The sequence below is a fragment of the Anabrus simplex genome, chromosome 5 (genome assembly GCF_040414725.1).
Source record: "Anabrus simplex isolate iqAnaSimp1 chromosome 5, ASM4041472v1, whole genome shotgun sequence".
NCBI classification, from domain to species: Eukaryota; Metazoa; Arthropoda; class Insecta; order Orthoptera; family Tettigoniidae; genus Anabrus; species Anabrus simplex.
This window is the reverse complement of record NC_090269.1, coordinates 337,901,718-337,919,460: the sequence shown is the minus strand read 5'-3', so window position 1 is coordinate 337,919,460 and position 17,743 is coordinate 337,901,718. Positions and strand designations below refer to the sequence as shown.

Here is a 17,743-nt window from a genome sequence, read left to right as displayed (position 1 = left end):
ACTTAAAAAACAGGGGCTGCCTGTCCGAGGCGGTATAGGCGTGCTCGGTTCGCCCGGAAGGACGTGGGTTCGAATCCCCGTCAGGAAGTCGTAAAATTTAAGAAACGAGATTTCCACTTCCGGAGGTGCATATGGCCCTGAGGTTCACTCAACCTACACCAAAAATGAGTACCAGGTTAATTCCTGGGGGCAAAGGCGGTCGGGCGTAGAGCTAACCACTCTATCCCATCACGTGCCGAGGTTAACAATGGTGGAAGCCTTTACCTTCCACTCCTCCAAGGGCCTTCATGGCCTGTACGGAGGTGACTTTCCTTTGCTTTGCTTTGCTTAAAAAGAACACTTGAAATAAGAAATACAAATCCTAAAAGTAAAAGGTGTGAAAGAGAAAATTACTTAAATAATTGTAGTCATTGATGCTTTCACGGCCCGAACTTATAGACATGATACTGTCAAGAGCCTTTCTCGCGGACAGGCGAGACTTTCTTCTGATGACGCAGAGCACAGTTCTCTGCGAAACGTAAAGAATTTCACCTTATTTTCTTGACACGCCATAAGCCCAAAAGCCTATACAGTATCATGTCTATACTTAAATTTTAGATGTACGTTTGTACAATATATTCCAGAATAGCTCTCAACCAAACTTCGTACAAATACGAATTACTATATCGAAAAGATACTGGAAGAGTAAAACATCTTCTAGCAAACCTAAGGGAGGGAATGACGTACAATAATAATAATCGAAAACGACCGATGATAGCGTCGAATCCATAGTTTCCGTGGTCGCTGAGTTATACTGGAGCACTCTGGATGCCGTTTAAGTACCAGTTTAGCTGCGTAGGCATGGCGAAAAGTGGTGATGAAGAAAATGTCCAAACTTACCGATATTATTTTGATTAATGAGAAAGGAAATAATCTGTAAGACTTGAAAATGAACACAACAGTAACTTCTAAACTACAAAATAGTTCTTAATCAGTCAACGTCAAAATAACGAAATCTACAAAAATTTCCTTCACACATAACTAACAGGTAATAGAATACCTAAAGGAACCAATAAAATGCCCTGGCAGCGCCGGGTAATATAGCTAGTTTAATTATAAAGAGGAACACAATAAGCTGCCAATTAGCTCCAGACACAGACAGTATCAAGTGTAACACATAATATCACCATGGAAACTCACCGGTCAGGTATTGTCTGAAAGTGGAAGTCCACGTCCACTCCGGGTTGCCTAGCTTACGGGAGAACAGGCACTCCAGGTGCAGTATTGTTCCCGAAAGCACAGAGAGTTTTCCTGATGACTCTACAGACGCTGTGCCGGACAGGATTTTGAAAAGAATGGTTGGTGGGGCATCCTCTGAAACAAACATATGAAGAGGAAATGAATTATTTTCGATCTTCAGAAGAACATAAACGCATTGCTTAATTAATACAACGAGATGACATAAGTAAATTTCACCAAGTCGTGGAGTAGGACACAGCAACTTAAAGATCTTAGCCATATATGAACTAACACCAATCACGTCCATTGGTTGTTTTTCATCATAAATTCGAGGTCTCAGAGAACGTATGCACCCCCTTCCCCTCACCACAGTCAGTCATTTTCTAAATGTCTAAAGGTATAAAACTTACGGGTTTCCACCTTCACTAGGCCAAAGGGTCGCAACTATTTCCAGGAATTGAGTGGCCGGCAGAAAAATTATATTTGATTTCGTTTACATTAGAAAATGTGGTAAATTATGAACTGAAAGTAAATTTGAAGTGTTTTGAAGCAATGTTATTTTGATTCGTCATGTACAATCGTTTTTTCCAAGACTGTACGTGTACTTCAGTAAAAGAGATAAAAACAACATTTGACCTTGACGCAAAATCCCTTAAATAAATCTTAGGTAGTAAAAAATTGCATTACAAATTGAAATTGGAAACATGACATTTATTTGATTACATATGTTATGTATGCATCATTAATTAAAAACCCGCGGGCAAGCAACTCAATGTTGAGAACATCCTAGGGACATGATCTACAAATTTTAGGTAAATAAAATCTAATAAAAAAGGAGGATATATTGTTTATTTATTTCTAAAAATTACAATTCTTTTCTTAATCATCGTTATCCGGTCGATTAGATTAGCAGTTTGCCTTTTTTCTACCACTACGAACGCTAATGTGAGTCAATGCAGAGTTTCACTTAAGCACCACTACGAGCGCTAATGTGAGTCAATGCAGAGTTTCACTTAAGCACCACTACGAGCGCTCATGTGAGTCAATGCAGAGTTTCACTTAAGCACCACTACGAGCGCTAATGTGAGTCAATGCAGAGTTTCACTTAAGCACCACTACGAGCGCTCATGTGAGTCAAGGCATTGTTTCACTTAAGCACCACTACGAGCGCTAATGTGAGTCAATGCAGAGTTTCACGTAAGTCTTTATAATAATTATGTAATTATTACATTCGGTGTGGAGATTTTTCAAAAATAAAAAACGCCTGAGGGTATTGAACCAAGGAACACATTATTACAGAAAGAATTATGTAAATAAGTTAATTTGGCTAGGATTTAAATAAAAAAGAAAACGAGTAAAGAAATAAGCGATTTTGGGCTGTTTCTCCTGAAATTTATTTAGTCCGGAAGTGATTTTCAAAATTCGTTTTTTTAGTTTGATAGAGGTATCCAAGACTCACAATTTAAAACCTTTCCAGGCCCTTTATTTTTCAACTTTAGACACAAATGAGGAAACTAATTACTTTTACGTTTTACGTAGTGTGGGGACGCCTTAAGTAATGTTTTCAACATTCAAACATTTGGCATAAAACTCAAAAAGTGAATTCCACAGCAGGGGTGGACAAGCTCATTCCACCTGGCGTAAAGTTGGACTGACGCAGTGATGTTTTTTTTAAATTGTTCCATTCATCTTATTGCTTACTGCTAAATCGAATTGACCTGTGATATTTATTTCTCCCCAGTGTCGAACCAGAACTCACCATTTCTTCTGCAATGATGTATGTAGTTTAATAAAATGAAATGGCGTACGGCTTTTTTAGTACCGGGAGTGTCCGAGGACATGTTCGGCTCGCCAGGTGCAGGTCTTTCAATTTGACTCCCGTAGGCGACCTGCGCGTCGTGATTAGGATGAAATGATGATGAAGACAACACATACACCCAGCCCCCGTGCCAGCGAAATTAACCAATGATGGTTAAAATTCCCGACCCTGCCGGGAATCGAACCCGGGACCCCTGTGACAAAAGGCCAGCATGCTAACCATTTAGCCATGGAGCCGGACTGTAGTTTAATAAAAAGTACATACATCACACATCTTCATTATGGACTGATTTATAGTTCTCAGCGTTCAGACAGCAGATATCTGTTGAATTTATTATGCACCTCCACTATCTTCTATTAATCCTACACCTCTTATCTTTATGTAATTGATGATGCTTGTTGTTTTAAGGGGCCTAACATCGAAGGTCATCGGCCCTTATGTAATTGAAAACGTAGTCTAGTTATAGTCATATTTATCTGCATCTCATCCTCTTTTCCTTCATAGCCAAGTCCATTATTCACATAGGTAGCCAATCCCCCTCCATTCGTCTCATATGACCCCACTACCGAAGTTGGCATATTCGCATAAATTCATCCATCGAGTTTATGACCGAATTCACCTCCTTTATCTCCTCATTACGAGTATCCTTCTGTCGTTGTTGCCACCTGTTTGTTCCAGATTGCATTGATGAATTTTTAATAGCAGGTCACCAGTTGGAGACCCCTGATCGAATTCAAGTTGTATATGAAAAAAATCTCGGCCTCCACTGTTTCATTTAAGCGAAGCCAAAGGACGGTCGTCTGAAATTTAGTAACATAATCAATTGATTACTTAAATAGCCAATTGTTGTTAAAAGTAGCATCATAATAATGATATTCATGAGTGTGTGTTTGTAAACTGAGTAACATTTACGTCCGTCTTATTTGTGATATGTAAATTGAGTGATTATTTCGGAATCTACTATAAATAGCACTGATCAACAAAAAATAACTTTCGGCGGATATCGTGGTTCCACGCTCCAATACAACTAAAATATGTTGATTCAATATATTCAAACCATTTGTCTCCATCACCCAACGTGTGTTTAACATTGTATCAAGCAAAACAACTCACAGACAGAAGTTCCACTAGGGCACTGAACACGGCCTTAGCTAAGAGAGTACAAATGCACCACATGGCACTTATTGGATTTATTTGTTACATAGCCGCACACGTATCAAAACAGATTTGTTGAATTTATGCAACCTTTCGATGCCATAATGTTCACTGTAACTGACAATAAAAAAGAAGCAAATGAAAATGTTCCGCTTTGTATGAAAAATTATGAAAAAACATTGAGAACAATTATCGCAGAACGCTGTTTCATGAAAAACAAAACTTTGTCAACATCTTCAAAATACGACTTGATAGAGCAAAAATGTTTTCAAATTTGAAATCAGCATGAAAATCTGTGCTAGAAACAGTAAAAATCATGTCAGATATATACCACTTCCAAATCAGTGTAATTGAGCAAAATGTTTCCTTAAATTATTAGGGAAGGGGAGGGATTGCTGTAGTACTCTCTGCACATGGGTGACGGGCCCCGAGAAATCTCGTAGTACGCTCGCCAGCGGTAGGTGACGGGCCCCGAGAAATCTCGGTTTTGTTCACGACATTGTTTTCAGTCTTCCTGTGACATCTCTTGACCATGTATTGAACTATTTCGAACTTGCACATTGAGTAGAATAAATCGTAGATGTATATCTGCTACTTTTCTTTAATTCACGGCCTCTTTTATTCTTTGATTTAGTTTCGAAACGTCGACTTTCTTTCTGCCGGTTCAGTCAATGACAAGAATACGGTGTTAGCTGACGACGATAAGGATTATATGCCAATGATCGTTCAAATGGATATAGTGATAATGAATTAGTGGAAACTGAATGTGAGAGTGATAGTGGAAGTGATATTCAAGCCTCTACACGCCGTAATTTACCTAGTGTGCTTGTTTATTCAACTGACTCTGACGACGACAACGATGTAAATATTAATGATGTGTTGTTGAATTAACACGCATTTGCTTGCTTATCTTAGATATGTTGAAGTACTACTAGGGGCATTGGTTGAGTACTCATACCAACTTTAAAGATAAAATCTTGACTGGTTTAATATTTACGTACATTTTTATCATCAAGGCCACCCTAGTATGCTTAGTAGAAAGATGTCCGGTCCACAGGGTATGTGACAAGCTCAAGCATCCGGTCAGCAATGTGTTAAAGTATCCCTGCTTTTCTTGTAGACTATGTACAAACTGCAGGCAACACAAAGACAGTAATGAATGTCTCCTGACAAAGTGAACTTATTGGTAAGTATGTCTGAAGCTAACACGGAATTCATACGCAGCCAAAGAAATGATATTCTATGAGTTTAACAGGACTCTGCGTTTCAAAAGAACTATATTCCGAAAGGGAATATATATATTAGTAACGCGTGAAAATAGAAAGGCCTTCGACATTCTTAATTAATAATAATGTTATTTGCTTTTCGTCCCGCTAACTACTTTTACAATTATTCGAGACGCCGGAATTTAGTTCCGCAGGAGTTCCTTTACGTGCCAGTGAATATACCGACACGAGGCTGACGTGTTTGAGCACCTTCAAATACCACCGGACTGAGCCAGGATCGAACCTGCCAAGTTGGGGTCAGAAGGCCAAGATTCTTTGCTCCATGATACAAAATTGTAACAACGAAGATGGACTAAACGTGACAGATGTGGCTCTAAGCAGAATAAAAATTTATAATACAAAACTGAAATACTACGGTACTTTACGTAAATCTATAGATGAAGTACACGAATGATTGGATTCCATAACTGGAAACACTTTGTTATAAAAATAAATCAAATGGGATAATAATCTGCTCGTGTCAGACAAACATTGATTTTCTGTGAGAGCACAACCACCTGCGAACATGTTTAGAACAACAAACGCCTGTGAATCTTTCCACGTTATCTTCAACGCAATATTTTAGCATCACCATTCTCATCTATTCTAGTTCATATCTCTGTGCTAAAAGAATGTCAAGATTAAGTGTACATAGAACTGAGAAGCGCCAGCATATCTTCAAGCAAGATCAGGAAAAAATTCAAAACCAACAGCAGAAGAACAAAATCAATAAGGTCACCCAAATTAATTTCCTGGAAGTTGGTTTCATAAATAAATGACAAATTAGTGAAATAACGAAGGAATTATTTCTGTAAGGTTTTGATATAATGTACATATTTCAAAGCACAAATATTTTAAGCATACTGGTTTAGTCTTTGTAGATATTGCACTGTAAAGTGAGATACAAGTGCTGCCGAACCTAAGTTTGTAAAAGTGGTGAGGAAATGTATTTACTCATATTTCATTTCCTCTGTTTACTAACTTATCTATCGGTTTTTTCGGAACATACATATCTCAGTTTTGCTTCATGTTCATATCTGAAATCGGAGTCATGTATATTTTGCTCAAGTTACCATTCCCGATATGACAAGGTACCAAAAGGTACCAAATCCAGAAAATTCAAAATTCAGATGATGGTAGAAAACATACGTTGGTATGAAACTTCATAATATAATCGTCAAAAACGACCCAAATCCATTCCAAACAGGGCGTTAAAATCACGTTTAATACCAATAAGTACCAAAACCCATGAGGTGAATTGGCCGAAACGTAAGGCATCTTTCCGACCAATGAGACGACATTTCCGGGGCAGGTAAAAATGAAATGGCATATGGCTTTTAGTGCCGGGAGTGTCCGAGGACAAGTTCGGCTCGCCAGATGCAGGTCTTTTAAATTGACTCCTATAGGCGACCTGCACGTTGTGATGAGGATGAAATGATGATGAAGACGACACATACACCCAGCCCCCGTGCCAGCGAAATTAACCAATTAAGGTTAAAATTCCGACCCTGCCGGGAATCGAACCCGGGACTCCTGTGGCCAAAGGCCAGCACGCTAACCATTTAGCCATGGAGCCGGACTCCGGGGCAGGTGACCAGCAGCAACAGAACATTTTGTTTAATTTACGTTGTTGTGTTCCATAGTTTTATTTATTTAACTCATCTTCTCCTTCACTGTAAATAACTTATTTTGATCGTTGTATATTTAAATACAGTCAGTGACCTGATGACTGCCGGCCCCGTGGTGTAGGGGTAGCGTGCCTGCCTCTTACCCGGAGGCCCCGGGTTCGATTCCCGACCACGTCAGGGATCTTTACCTGGACCTGAGGGCTGGTTTGAGGTCCACTCTGTCTACGTGATTAGAATTGAGGAGCTATCTGACGGTGAAATAGCGGTCCCGGTCTAGAAAGCCAAGAATAACGGCTGAGAGGATTCGTCGTGCTGACCACACGGCACCTCGCAAGCTGCAGACCTTCGGGCTGAGCAGCGGTCGCTTGGTAGGCCAAGTCCCTTCAAGGGTTGTAGTGCCATGGGGTTTGGTTTGGTCCTGAAGACTGAAGTGAAATTTATGACATTCAGATGGAAGTATTTAGAGTCTCAGTGCCAAAACTTACCAAATCCATCCTCTTTTCTTGAATATTTCTTAAAATGCAAGAGTTTTAACAGAAATACTTCGAATAATAATGATTTATTCTGTTTGAATATAAAAAATATATTTTCGTTTGAAATTTTACACTAAATTTCCACCCAGATATAAAATAATAATAATAATAATAATAATAATAATAATAATAATAATAATAATAATAAATACAAATACTGTTCCCAAAGAGTTGAAGTAAGCGAAAATGAAGTATCGGAAATGACCGGTATAATATGCAGGCCATTAGATGCTCATTTATGCCTTTCCTGGCAGGACCCAGTGTTTACAGTGCACTATGTCTTCTGGTATGGGCTAGAGCAATTTTGTTACTTTCATTGATCTGTCTCTGTCTTATCCTTGGCTTTGACAATATGAAAGTGACTGAGGTTTGAGCGATGCTAGTAATGCCATTCCTTGTGCAGCCAGTCCCTGCTATGAATAGTGTGAAGATGTTGCTCGTAGGGTCAGTTGGTGCATGCATTTCAGTGGGCTTGGCAGACTGATATGTAATAACAACTTCTGGCTCGGTGTGGAAAGCAACGGGAAACTACATCACTCGTCATTTCCCTAGTACGCCTCTTCAGTGATGCCTAGGCCATCCATGACAGCTGATGGCAGAGCTGTTGAGGATCCAACCAGCCCTAGGGCTGAAGACTGAACATACATACGTACATGCATACATACTAGATGCTCATTAAGAACCCTTGCATAGTTTACAAAACGCCATGAACTAAAATACAGCATATCATTGACCTAGCCAGGGTGAAGGGCGAGACGTGGCGGAAGGTCAACGAACTGGCTGCCAGTTGGACTCGCGCCACTGTCAGAGCAACCAAATCCATGCTCTTTTCTCGAATATTTCTTGAAATGCAAAAGTTTTCCAAACACTTCGCAGTATATGCTGGAGTGGATGGTAAGGAAAGCCGGACTTTGTTAAAATAAGTTCCAGATTTCAAGTTCGTATGTATGTAAACAGGAATAAAAGTGTTTGAGTGTGATTTGATGGAATCCGATTATGTTCTTTTAAGAACGAAGTCATTCTATTTTAATTGTTTCTTCTTCAAGTATTATACTGCTACCATGCGTTTTTAGGTACTTTATAAATGTATTAATCGAAATTAGTTTCATCAGACTGAAGAACGTAACGATTATTAACTGAGTCGAAACTGAAAACAAGATGGCTTAGATATTTCAATTTACTTCGTTACTAAACAAAATATGATTAGTAGTATCATTTAAATAAATATGTTACCAACTTAAATATTTTAACACTGCTCCCCCTTGATACTCCTCGCTCTGCGTCCGTATCTCTGAGAAATGTATATCTATAATAACCACACTTCGTCTTCTTTGACTTTTCATAACTTTCAGAGAACTGTTGGAATCCATTCCTCTATAGAAATGCACGCAAAGAGTACATATACATAGAGCGTCATTATTCTCATTTGACAGTTGTTAACAGCGTTACTATCCCTATAGCCCTAACGACTATATTCTCGAAGGAAATGACTAAGCTTATTTACTACTAATGATACGACACTTATATTACTTACATCAGAAAGACTCGCAAGCATTTAACGTATTTGCGACACAACCACTCGCATGCAGTTGGACTGTTTCTAACTCAGTCACCCGCGCCCAGTAGGGCAACAACTGACCCTTTCGCGCACAGTCGGTACCCACCCAAGTGTTTAATCATTATTTTCTGGGATGTATAAGTGGACTCCACTATCTGATAATCTGTTGCATTGGTGCCTTATCGCCAGAAAAAACTCCACAAATTGTCATGTTTACATCGGGGTGTTAATGCTCTTCTGTTTATTGCTCCCACATAGATATATCCCTTTCTATTCATCCACTCTCCACTGCTTCTTCAATCCAGTTTCTTCCTTCACTTTCTCTTTTTTTAATCTACAATTTTTGTTGGTTGTATTCAGCGTTTCCTCCCATGGTCTGGAAGAAATCTGGTTGTCTTGGCTGAAGCTTGCGAAAAGAATTCCCTTTATTTTCGCTGTCTTGATCGATGATGCATATAATTATAATTGGCGTGTAAATGCCGTTATCTGTTTGTTTGTTTGTTTGTTTGTTTGTTTGTTTGTTTGTTTGTGCGCGTGTGTGTGCGTGTAGTGAATCTAGGAGTGTTTCAGACCACTGATCCGTCCATTGTGCATTACATATGTTATACAGTTCTGACGATGAATCTTACGTTAAAATTAGGTCATGATATTGATTACCTCTTCTCAGAAACTACGGAGTAAATTTTTGTCAAATATTCACATTTGTAAGCTAACATAAGGAGTATTAGCTTTTCTCAAGATTTTTGGCTACTTTATTTTAGTGGAGGAAAATATTTAACCTACCTAACATACTTGATACTTGTATCTAACGTACTTGTAAAACGTGTTTACTTTTCAACTGCTGGTTTTACAAAAAAATATGGTTGTTCGAAAATGAACACCTAGTAGTATTTATAACCCTCAAGAGAATTCTGGAATATTGTGCGATTAGGCACGTTATGTGGTAGGGCGTGTGCAGTCCTGTTGTAAGTGGCAGAGAGCGCTGTATACACACAAGTAATTCAATGCTTGTTTGCATTACAACAAATGTGGCTGACTACGGTCTGTGTTGAAATTGGGGTGAATCTTTGACATTTCAGGTGAAGACTGGTAGTAGTGGATACAGTGCAGTGTTTACGTTTCATATGCAGTGATTATTTCCCTGTCTGACCAAGCCAGAATTGTGTCATTGATTCATAGTGGACATTCAAAAGCAGCAGTATAGTGTCAAAAACGTGAAAAAGGTTCAGTGAGACCAATGATGTGACTGGCAGACCAAGGGAAGTTCGACCGAGGGAAACAACGCCACGTCAAAATCTGTATACCCGTGTAACGTCACAGTGGAGACCAACTTCGACTGCTCACTCGACAATAACGAGACGATTTCTTGAGAGCAACCGGGGTCTGTGTATTTGCACAAACTGTACACAATCGGATGCATAGTCCCCATTTAAGGTCACTGATTCGACGTGTTCCGTTAAACAATCGACATCGTGTTGAGAGCAGACAATGGGCCACCCAACCTTAATTGGAAGTTGGATGAATAGCGTAATGCAACATTTGCAGACGGTACACAGCTATCTCTTAGGCCAGATACACGACGGCAAAGAGTTTGAATACATAAAGGGCGCGGTGAAAAGTACCAGCATGTTCAAGATGTGCACGCATCACGAGGTAGTCGTGTAATACTTTGGCTTGGGATTATGGGTGGCCCTAGTATACCTTTCTTACCAATTCGAGGATCGTTAACTGCTCAACGGTATACCGATGAAATTCTTCGAACATTTGTACAACCCTTTGGGGATGAATATGGTGCTGAATTCATTATCGTCGACAACAATGCTCGCCCTCATCGAGGTTCATCAGTGAGGAACTTCAACAGGGAGGTGGATATCGATCATATGAATTGGTCAGCTAATTCACCGGACATGTAATGCATTGAGCATGGATGGCGCAGTTTAAAGAACGGCTTTTTTGATCTTCCACAATCTCCACAGACACTCCCAGGCCTCATTACATTTGCCCAGATGGAATGGGACCTTCTTCCTCACGATGACGTCAATGTAGGCTGATCGGATACATGCCACAGCGTGTCTGAGACCTGAACAATGCCAGAGGAGGCCATGCGCGGTACTAAGGCAGAGTGAAGAAGGGACAACCTCCACTTTAAATAACACTTTAAATAACAAACACAAATTGTAACCTTTTTATTATTACAATTATTATTACAGTTTTAGATATGGGTAGAAAAATACACAGTTCAAAAAAATTAGGGGAACATGTTTTTGAACATATGCCACGCTCCACAAAACAATAGCTCACACTCAGGTATATTATCAACTAAACCTTTATCCTTTACCATTGAAGTATGCGAAAGGACATCGATGGATTCGGGTTCATTTTCAGAACACAAGTGTCCAAATAGGGGCGAAAACAAAGTGATAACAGTCCTCCAGGGTGGATTTTTATCACAGTTGGAGAGCTTCAGTATGGTGTATGTCCTCCACGAGCATTTAGCACAGCTTGGCACCTACGTGGCATGCTCTGTATAAGTCGACAGAGATCACATTGCGGTATCAGGCCCTATTCTTCAATAAGAGCCTGTTCGAGGTGTTGGAGAGTCTGTGGTGGAACAGGACGCCCACGAACACTTCTGTCAAGCCTATCCCACACATGCTCGATGGGATTAAGTTCGGAGCTCACTGCTGGCCATTTCATCTCTTGAATGTCCAGTTCTCGCAAGACAGCTCTGGTGATGCACGCTACATGAGCCCTGGCATTGTCGTGCATGAGTACTAATTCAGGGCCAACACGGTATGCAGCAACCAACACATGCTGTAGCAGTATCTGCTCGATGTACCCCGCAGCGGTAAGATTACCATGGATGACGACAAGACCCGTGCGGCCATCAATACTGATGCCACCCCACATCATCACAGAGCCTTGTTCGAATCGGTCGTCTTCCTGGACAACATTTGGCATGTACTGCTCACCACGGCGTCTCCATACACGTTGACGTCCATCACGCTGTGTCAGGGGAAATCTGGACTCGTCTGTGAACAAAGGTCTCCATTGGCGAAGTTGCCAGTTGGCGTGGGTACCGGCAAACAGAAGGCGAGCTGCGCGATGTTTCTGCGTTAAATGGGGCACTCGGACAGGACGTCTGGGTCGCAAGGACGCTTCTCTTAACCTGTTCCTTCGTGACTCCAGCAACCCTCCTGAGGTCTTGTTGCAGTTCTCTGGCAGTTGCTGAGCGACACCGCAACGCACAGATGGTCAGATATCGGTCATCCTGTGGGGTTGTCATGCATCCACGACCTTGTCCAACCCTCCTTGTGAACTGGCCTGTCTCATTGTAGCGATTCCACAAGCGTTGAATAACTGACGGATAGACAATGAGATCCACAGCAACACGACGAAAAGTCCATCCTTCCTGGATCTAAGTGACGGCCCTTGCGACTTGTATCTCGCTAAGATGTCTCATGGGATATGCTGGTGGACTCAAATGACCGCAGTAGTCTGTGTACCTCACAACGACACACGGACGCACCGCTATTCACTTTGTTTTGAGGGGTCTCCTGACAGTTTAATGCATGGCTACGCCTACAGATGGAGTATAACTTCGATTTGACATACCCTGAGTAGCTAAGGTCTCAAGGTATGTTGTACGACCATTGGAACCCCACCTACCAAGTTAACGTTCACATACCAGACATTACGAAAAATGTTCCCCTAACATTTTTGAACTGTGTATTTGACTTTGTAAAAGTTTATATTATTAGGCGTTTTGTCTCTATGATTCATTAGTATTCTGCATTTTTATCATTGCATTGCATCCTTGATAGTCCAAACTTTTTATAATAATATTAATAATACTTTTACATCCAATAACTACTTTTACGGTTTTCGGAGACGCCGAGGTGCCGGAATTTAATCTCTCAGAAGTTCTTTTACGTGCCAGTAAATATACCGACACGAGGCTGACGTATTTGAGCACCTTCAAACAGCACCGGACTGAGCCAGGATTGAACCTGCTAAGTTGGGGTCAGAAGGCCAGCGCCTCAACCGTCTGAGCCACTCAGCCCGACCCCAAACTTTTTATGATGTATATAAATATATTGATAGTTTGATGTCGTTTTGTTTTTGTAATTTATTATTTCCTTTTCTTATTATTGTTAGAGATTTTCGGGCAGTAATTTTTTTTTGCTAGGGGCTTTACGTCGCACCGACACAGATAGGTCTTATGGCGACGATGGGATAGGAAAGACCTAGGAGTTGGAAGGAAGCGGCCGTGGCCTTAATTAAGGTACAGCCCCAGCATTTGCCTGGTGTGAAAATGGGAAACCACGGAAAACCATTTTCAGGGCTGCCGATAGTGGGATTCGAACCTACTATCTCCCGGATGCAAGCTCACAGCCGCACGCCTCTACGCGCACGGCTAACTCGCCCGGTTTCGGGCAGTAAGAGTTAGCCCGTGTTCCTATTTGTATAAAACAGGTTGCATGAGGCCTATATTCACGTTTGATGAAGGTGATGAGATCTTTCCCTTACAGCTTGATGCCATGCGATACGTTATCGATGGGCAGCTCGGAAGAATCTGGAAATGTTGTTCATCTGTGACACAATTTACAGCGAGTACAGCAAAGTGCAGACTCAGTGATGTTCGGACATGTCATTGTTCGGTATCAAGGATCATTCAAGGTGACTAGTAGGCTCTTCAGCATCGATAAAATATATGACCCAGTCTATTATCGAATTTCAAAGGAATTGAAGATTCTTGTCTGAAATCTCGACGATACATATTTGGATTAAGGAGTGAATTAATTTGAATCCACTTGACGAAGCGAAGGAACAGAGAATATCTCCTTTGACACCCAAACGTAACATCTTCGGCTTTTCAGTCGTCAGGTATCTAGTAATAAATAATACCGGAATTGATTTCCATCCAACTGAGGGGGGAGACCTAGCTCAACACGGGCAAAATAGACCAATATTCATTCGATTGTTATATATGCTACAAACGTTGTTAACAAAATCCAGCACGTACCCCAGGATTGGCACGCTTAAGAGCAATCAGAAGCAACTTCAATAATGTCAAAATTCTAATTATAACATTTAAAAATAAAATGTTCAATATTTCCCGCCTTTTTAACAATATATCACGGTTTCCTTCATAACTCTATTCCTGATTCACGAATAATTATGATTTTTTTCAGAGTTTCCTTCCATAATGTTTTACTACAATCTGTACCTCATTCAGAACAATAGGATTTAAATTCGATTTTATATAACATTTTTATTTAAAAAGCTATTAATATTTTCTGGTGCTCGGAATAAAAATGCGACAAAAAATCCAAACCACAGTCTATGTTAATGATTGAGGTTCATTTTGTAGCTGGAGTTTTGATACACACTTTAAAAAAGGAAAAGTACGAAAATTCTTGTAAACTTGGATTTTGTAAGGGAAACAGTGATATACAGTTAAAAAAGCGGGAAATTTTGAATATTTTTTTTAAATATTAAAATTATTAAAATTTTGACATTATTGAAGTTGCTTCTGGTTGCCAGGAAACATGCGAATACTGGAATATGTGCAGCAATTGTCAACAACTATTGTAGCTTTTTTAACAATCGAATGAATATCAATCTATATTTTTCCTTTGTTAAGCTGGGTCTCCCCCCTTAAGGAGTGAATTAATTTGAATCCACTTGACGAAGCGAAGGAACAGAGAATATCTCCTTTGACACCCAAACGTAACATCTTCGGCTTTTCAGTCGTCAGGTATCTAGTAATAAATAATACCGGAATTGATTTCCATGCAACTGAAGGTGATTGTTTGACAATTGAAACATGTTACTGAACGTAAGATTACGGTGGATGTTCTGTAACATACTATGTATTTATCTTCCAGGTGCGCGTCATACACTTATCATACAATAGCAAAGTGTACCCGTCCTAGATTCCCAGTGTACAACATTCCTACAGTCGTCCAATAGCCGATGAATTTCCAAATATAATAATTAGGGCATTGCCATGTGGATGAAAAGAGTGAACGGTGGATATTGAAAAACAGGAATTATGAAGAATAATGATATAAGCGAAATATCTGCCAATAAATTTACTGAAAATATCATTTGTATTGTTTGGAATTTTTACACGTATTTTCAATACCTAGAAAGGATAACCGTAACTGTTATATTGGGGCCAGAAAGATGACACATACTTTGTAAACTTGGTAAAACATAACTAATACATTTGAGCATTCCTTTCATCTTATACTGTATATTGTAGCAACTCTCAGTTTATGTCTAGAGTGGATAGAGAGAACATGAGACACCCAGTTTATGACTCAACCTGGGCATACCACAGGACAGCAACACAGACACCAGCATTAAATGTAAGTAAGGGATAAGTATTATTATTTGGCATTCACCATTATACGAGTATATTCGTTCTTTCTGTCTTAATCTGCTTACCCTCCAGGGTCGGCTTTTCCCTCGGACTCAGCGAGGAATCCCACGTCTGCCACCTCAAGGGCAGAGTCCTGGAGCGTGATACATTGGGACGGGGATACAAGTGGAGAGGAGGACCACTACCTCGCCTGCTATGCCGAACAGGTGTCTTATGGGAGGATAGGAATATCGGAAGGGATAGACAAGCAATAGGGAAGGAAGCGCCCATGGTCTTAAGTTAGGTACCATCCCGGCATTTGCCTGGAGGAGAAGTGGGAAAACCCCGGAAAACCACTTCGAGGATAGCTGAGGAGGGAATCGAACCTCCCTCTACTCAGTTGACCTCACGAGGCTGAGTGGACCCCATACCAGCCCTTGTACCACTTTTCAAATTTCGTGGCAGAGCCGGGAATCGAACCCGGGCCTCCGGCAGCTAATCACACTAACCACTACACCAGAGAGACGGACAGAGTATATTCGTTAATGCTCGATATTTTGATATTATTTCGGCAGTTATGAGTGCATATACTCTAAATAACATAAATCCGTTTCTAAAATTGAGATGTAAAACCATTATAGTGAAGATGGGATTATCGATCCAACTATCAACTGTCTCTCAGCCTACTGACGTTGATAACGAAAAGAAGACCATGTATGAAGCTTCCAGATTCTTTTTTCCTTCAATCATAAAATCTAGGCAGATTGTTCTAACGGGTCTCTTCTTTGGCGCGAGGGGTACAATTTCCACATCGTTTGTAAACTGGCGCCAGGAATATAGACTGGATAAAAGAACTCAAGATGAAATCGTGACGTGCATCATTATATATTCTATCTCCATAGTACGACATCGTTTGTATGGCGTACATAGTACGTAATTTTTAGCCTGTTGCTTCTGCAGTCTGCATGTGCTTTTAGATTGACCCAATATAATTGTTCCCTATACCAGTTCATGATTTTTTTACGAAAAATAATTGTGTAGTATTTTGTGTCATTCGTCAGACCCAAATATCTAGGGACAGATACATAAATACAACAAATAAATGGAACTGACCTCCTCAGGAATTAAGGTAATTACTTAACAAGGAAGGAGCTAGAAGTATTGTGGCTCCAACCACTACTCTTATACCTTCATATCTTCCACACAATATAAATAACATTTGTTTGAGCGCCAGTTGCTTTCTTAAGAAAAACAACAAAATTTGGTAGAGCATACCTCTTATATCAATTATCTCAAGGCGTGAGGTGATAAACTCACATATCTGGCAATATACAGGGATATGGATCAGGAAAATATTAAATTACTGTTGCATTTCCACAATTGAGGATTGTACATGGAACTGGAATCACTTATTATAATCAAAATAAAACTGAGTTTATGACTATAATTTACGTCACAATGAACAATTATTGACGTCTTTTAATTTAACAAAAGAAATATATCGTGAGATTTGCGGTACTAATAAAAGGAAAATTTAATCTAAACAAAAAAGCTATTGGCATGAACTTGAAGTGAGATGTGATATCGCCGCTGATTACATTCTTCTTCATGTTATGAATGCATAACATGTCTGATGCTTTAACCCCTCAGCGTCGCAGCCGTTTAAAGAGCTTCCTATCCCGCGGCCGGATGAGATTTCAACTACGCGCGACTGAAATACATTGATTCACTTAAAGCGTTACTACTAGTATCAGAGTGGCCCGATATTCACGAAATTTGGAATTCCTTATGGTAGAACTATGTACATGAAGATAATTACATAATTGTTTCACATTTCATTAGTAATTTAGTTCCGTGTGATAGAGTTCGAAGCACTCTTCGAGACAGAGACCCAAGGCACACTCCTGGCAGCAGTACACCGACGTCTTCTTTTCACCGTGTTTTGAACACGCGATACAACGTCTCTGAGGTTTGGATTTCTCACTCTTGGGTGCTAATTTCCTGATAAAACGTATTTCCTGCAACCTTGGAACTGTATTATCTGATGCGCGCCGGCCTTGAATATTTCGTTTCCCGCCCGAGAAGCGTATTTTGTACTACGTAAACAAACCTTCCATCAGCTCAAACTGATAAGATAACTGCTGAATGTTTGTCCCTGTGACTTGGCTAAATATTATTGGAGAATCTAGGAATCATA

At 40.1% G+C, this 17,743-nt stretch overlaps 1 protein-coding gene across 1 annotated transcript in view; it reads right to left on the bottom strand.

The window, feature by feature from the left end:
* LOC136874523 (locomotion-related protein Hikaru genki) overlaps nucleotides 1–17,743 on the bottom strand; it is a 367,869-nt gene that overhangs the window by 176,528 nt on the left and 173,598 nt on the right. Inside the window, exon 4 of the mRNA XM_068227826.1 lies at nucleotides 1,180–1,353. Coding sequence (XP_068083927.1) covers nucleotides 1,180–1,353 — 174 coding nt within the window. The remainder of the gene's footprint in view (nucleotides 1–1,179; nucleotides 1,354–17,743) is intronic.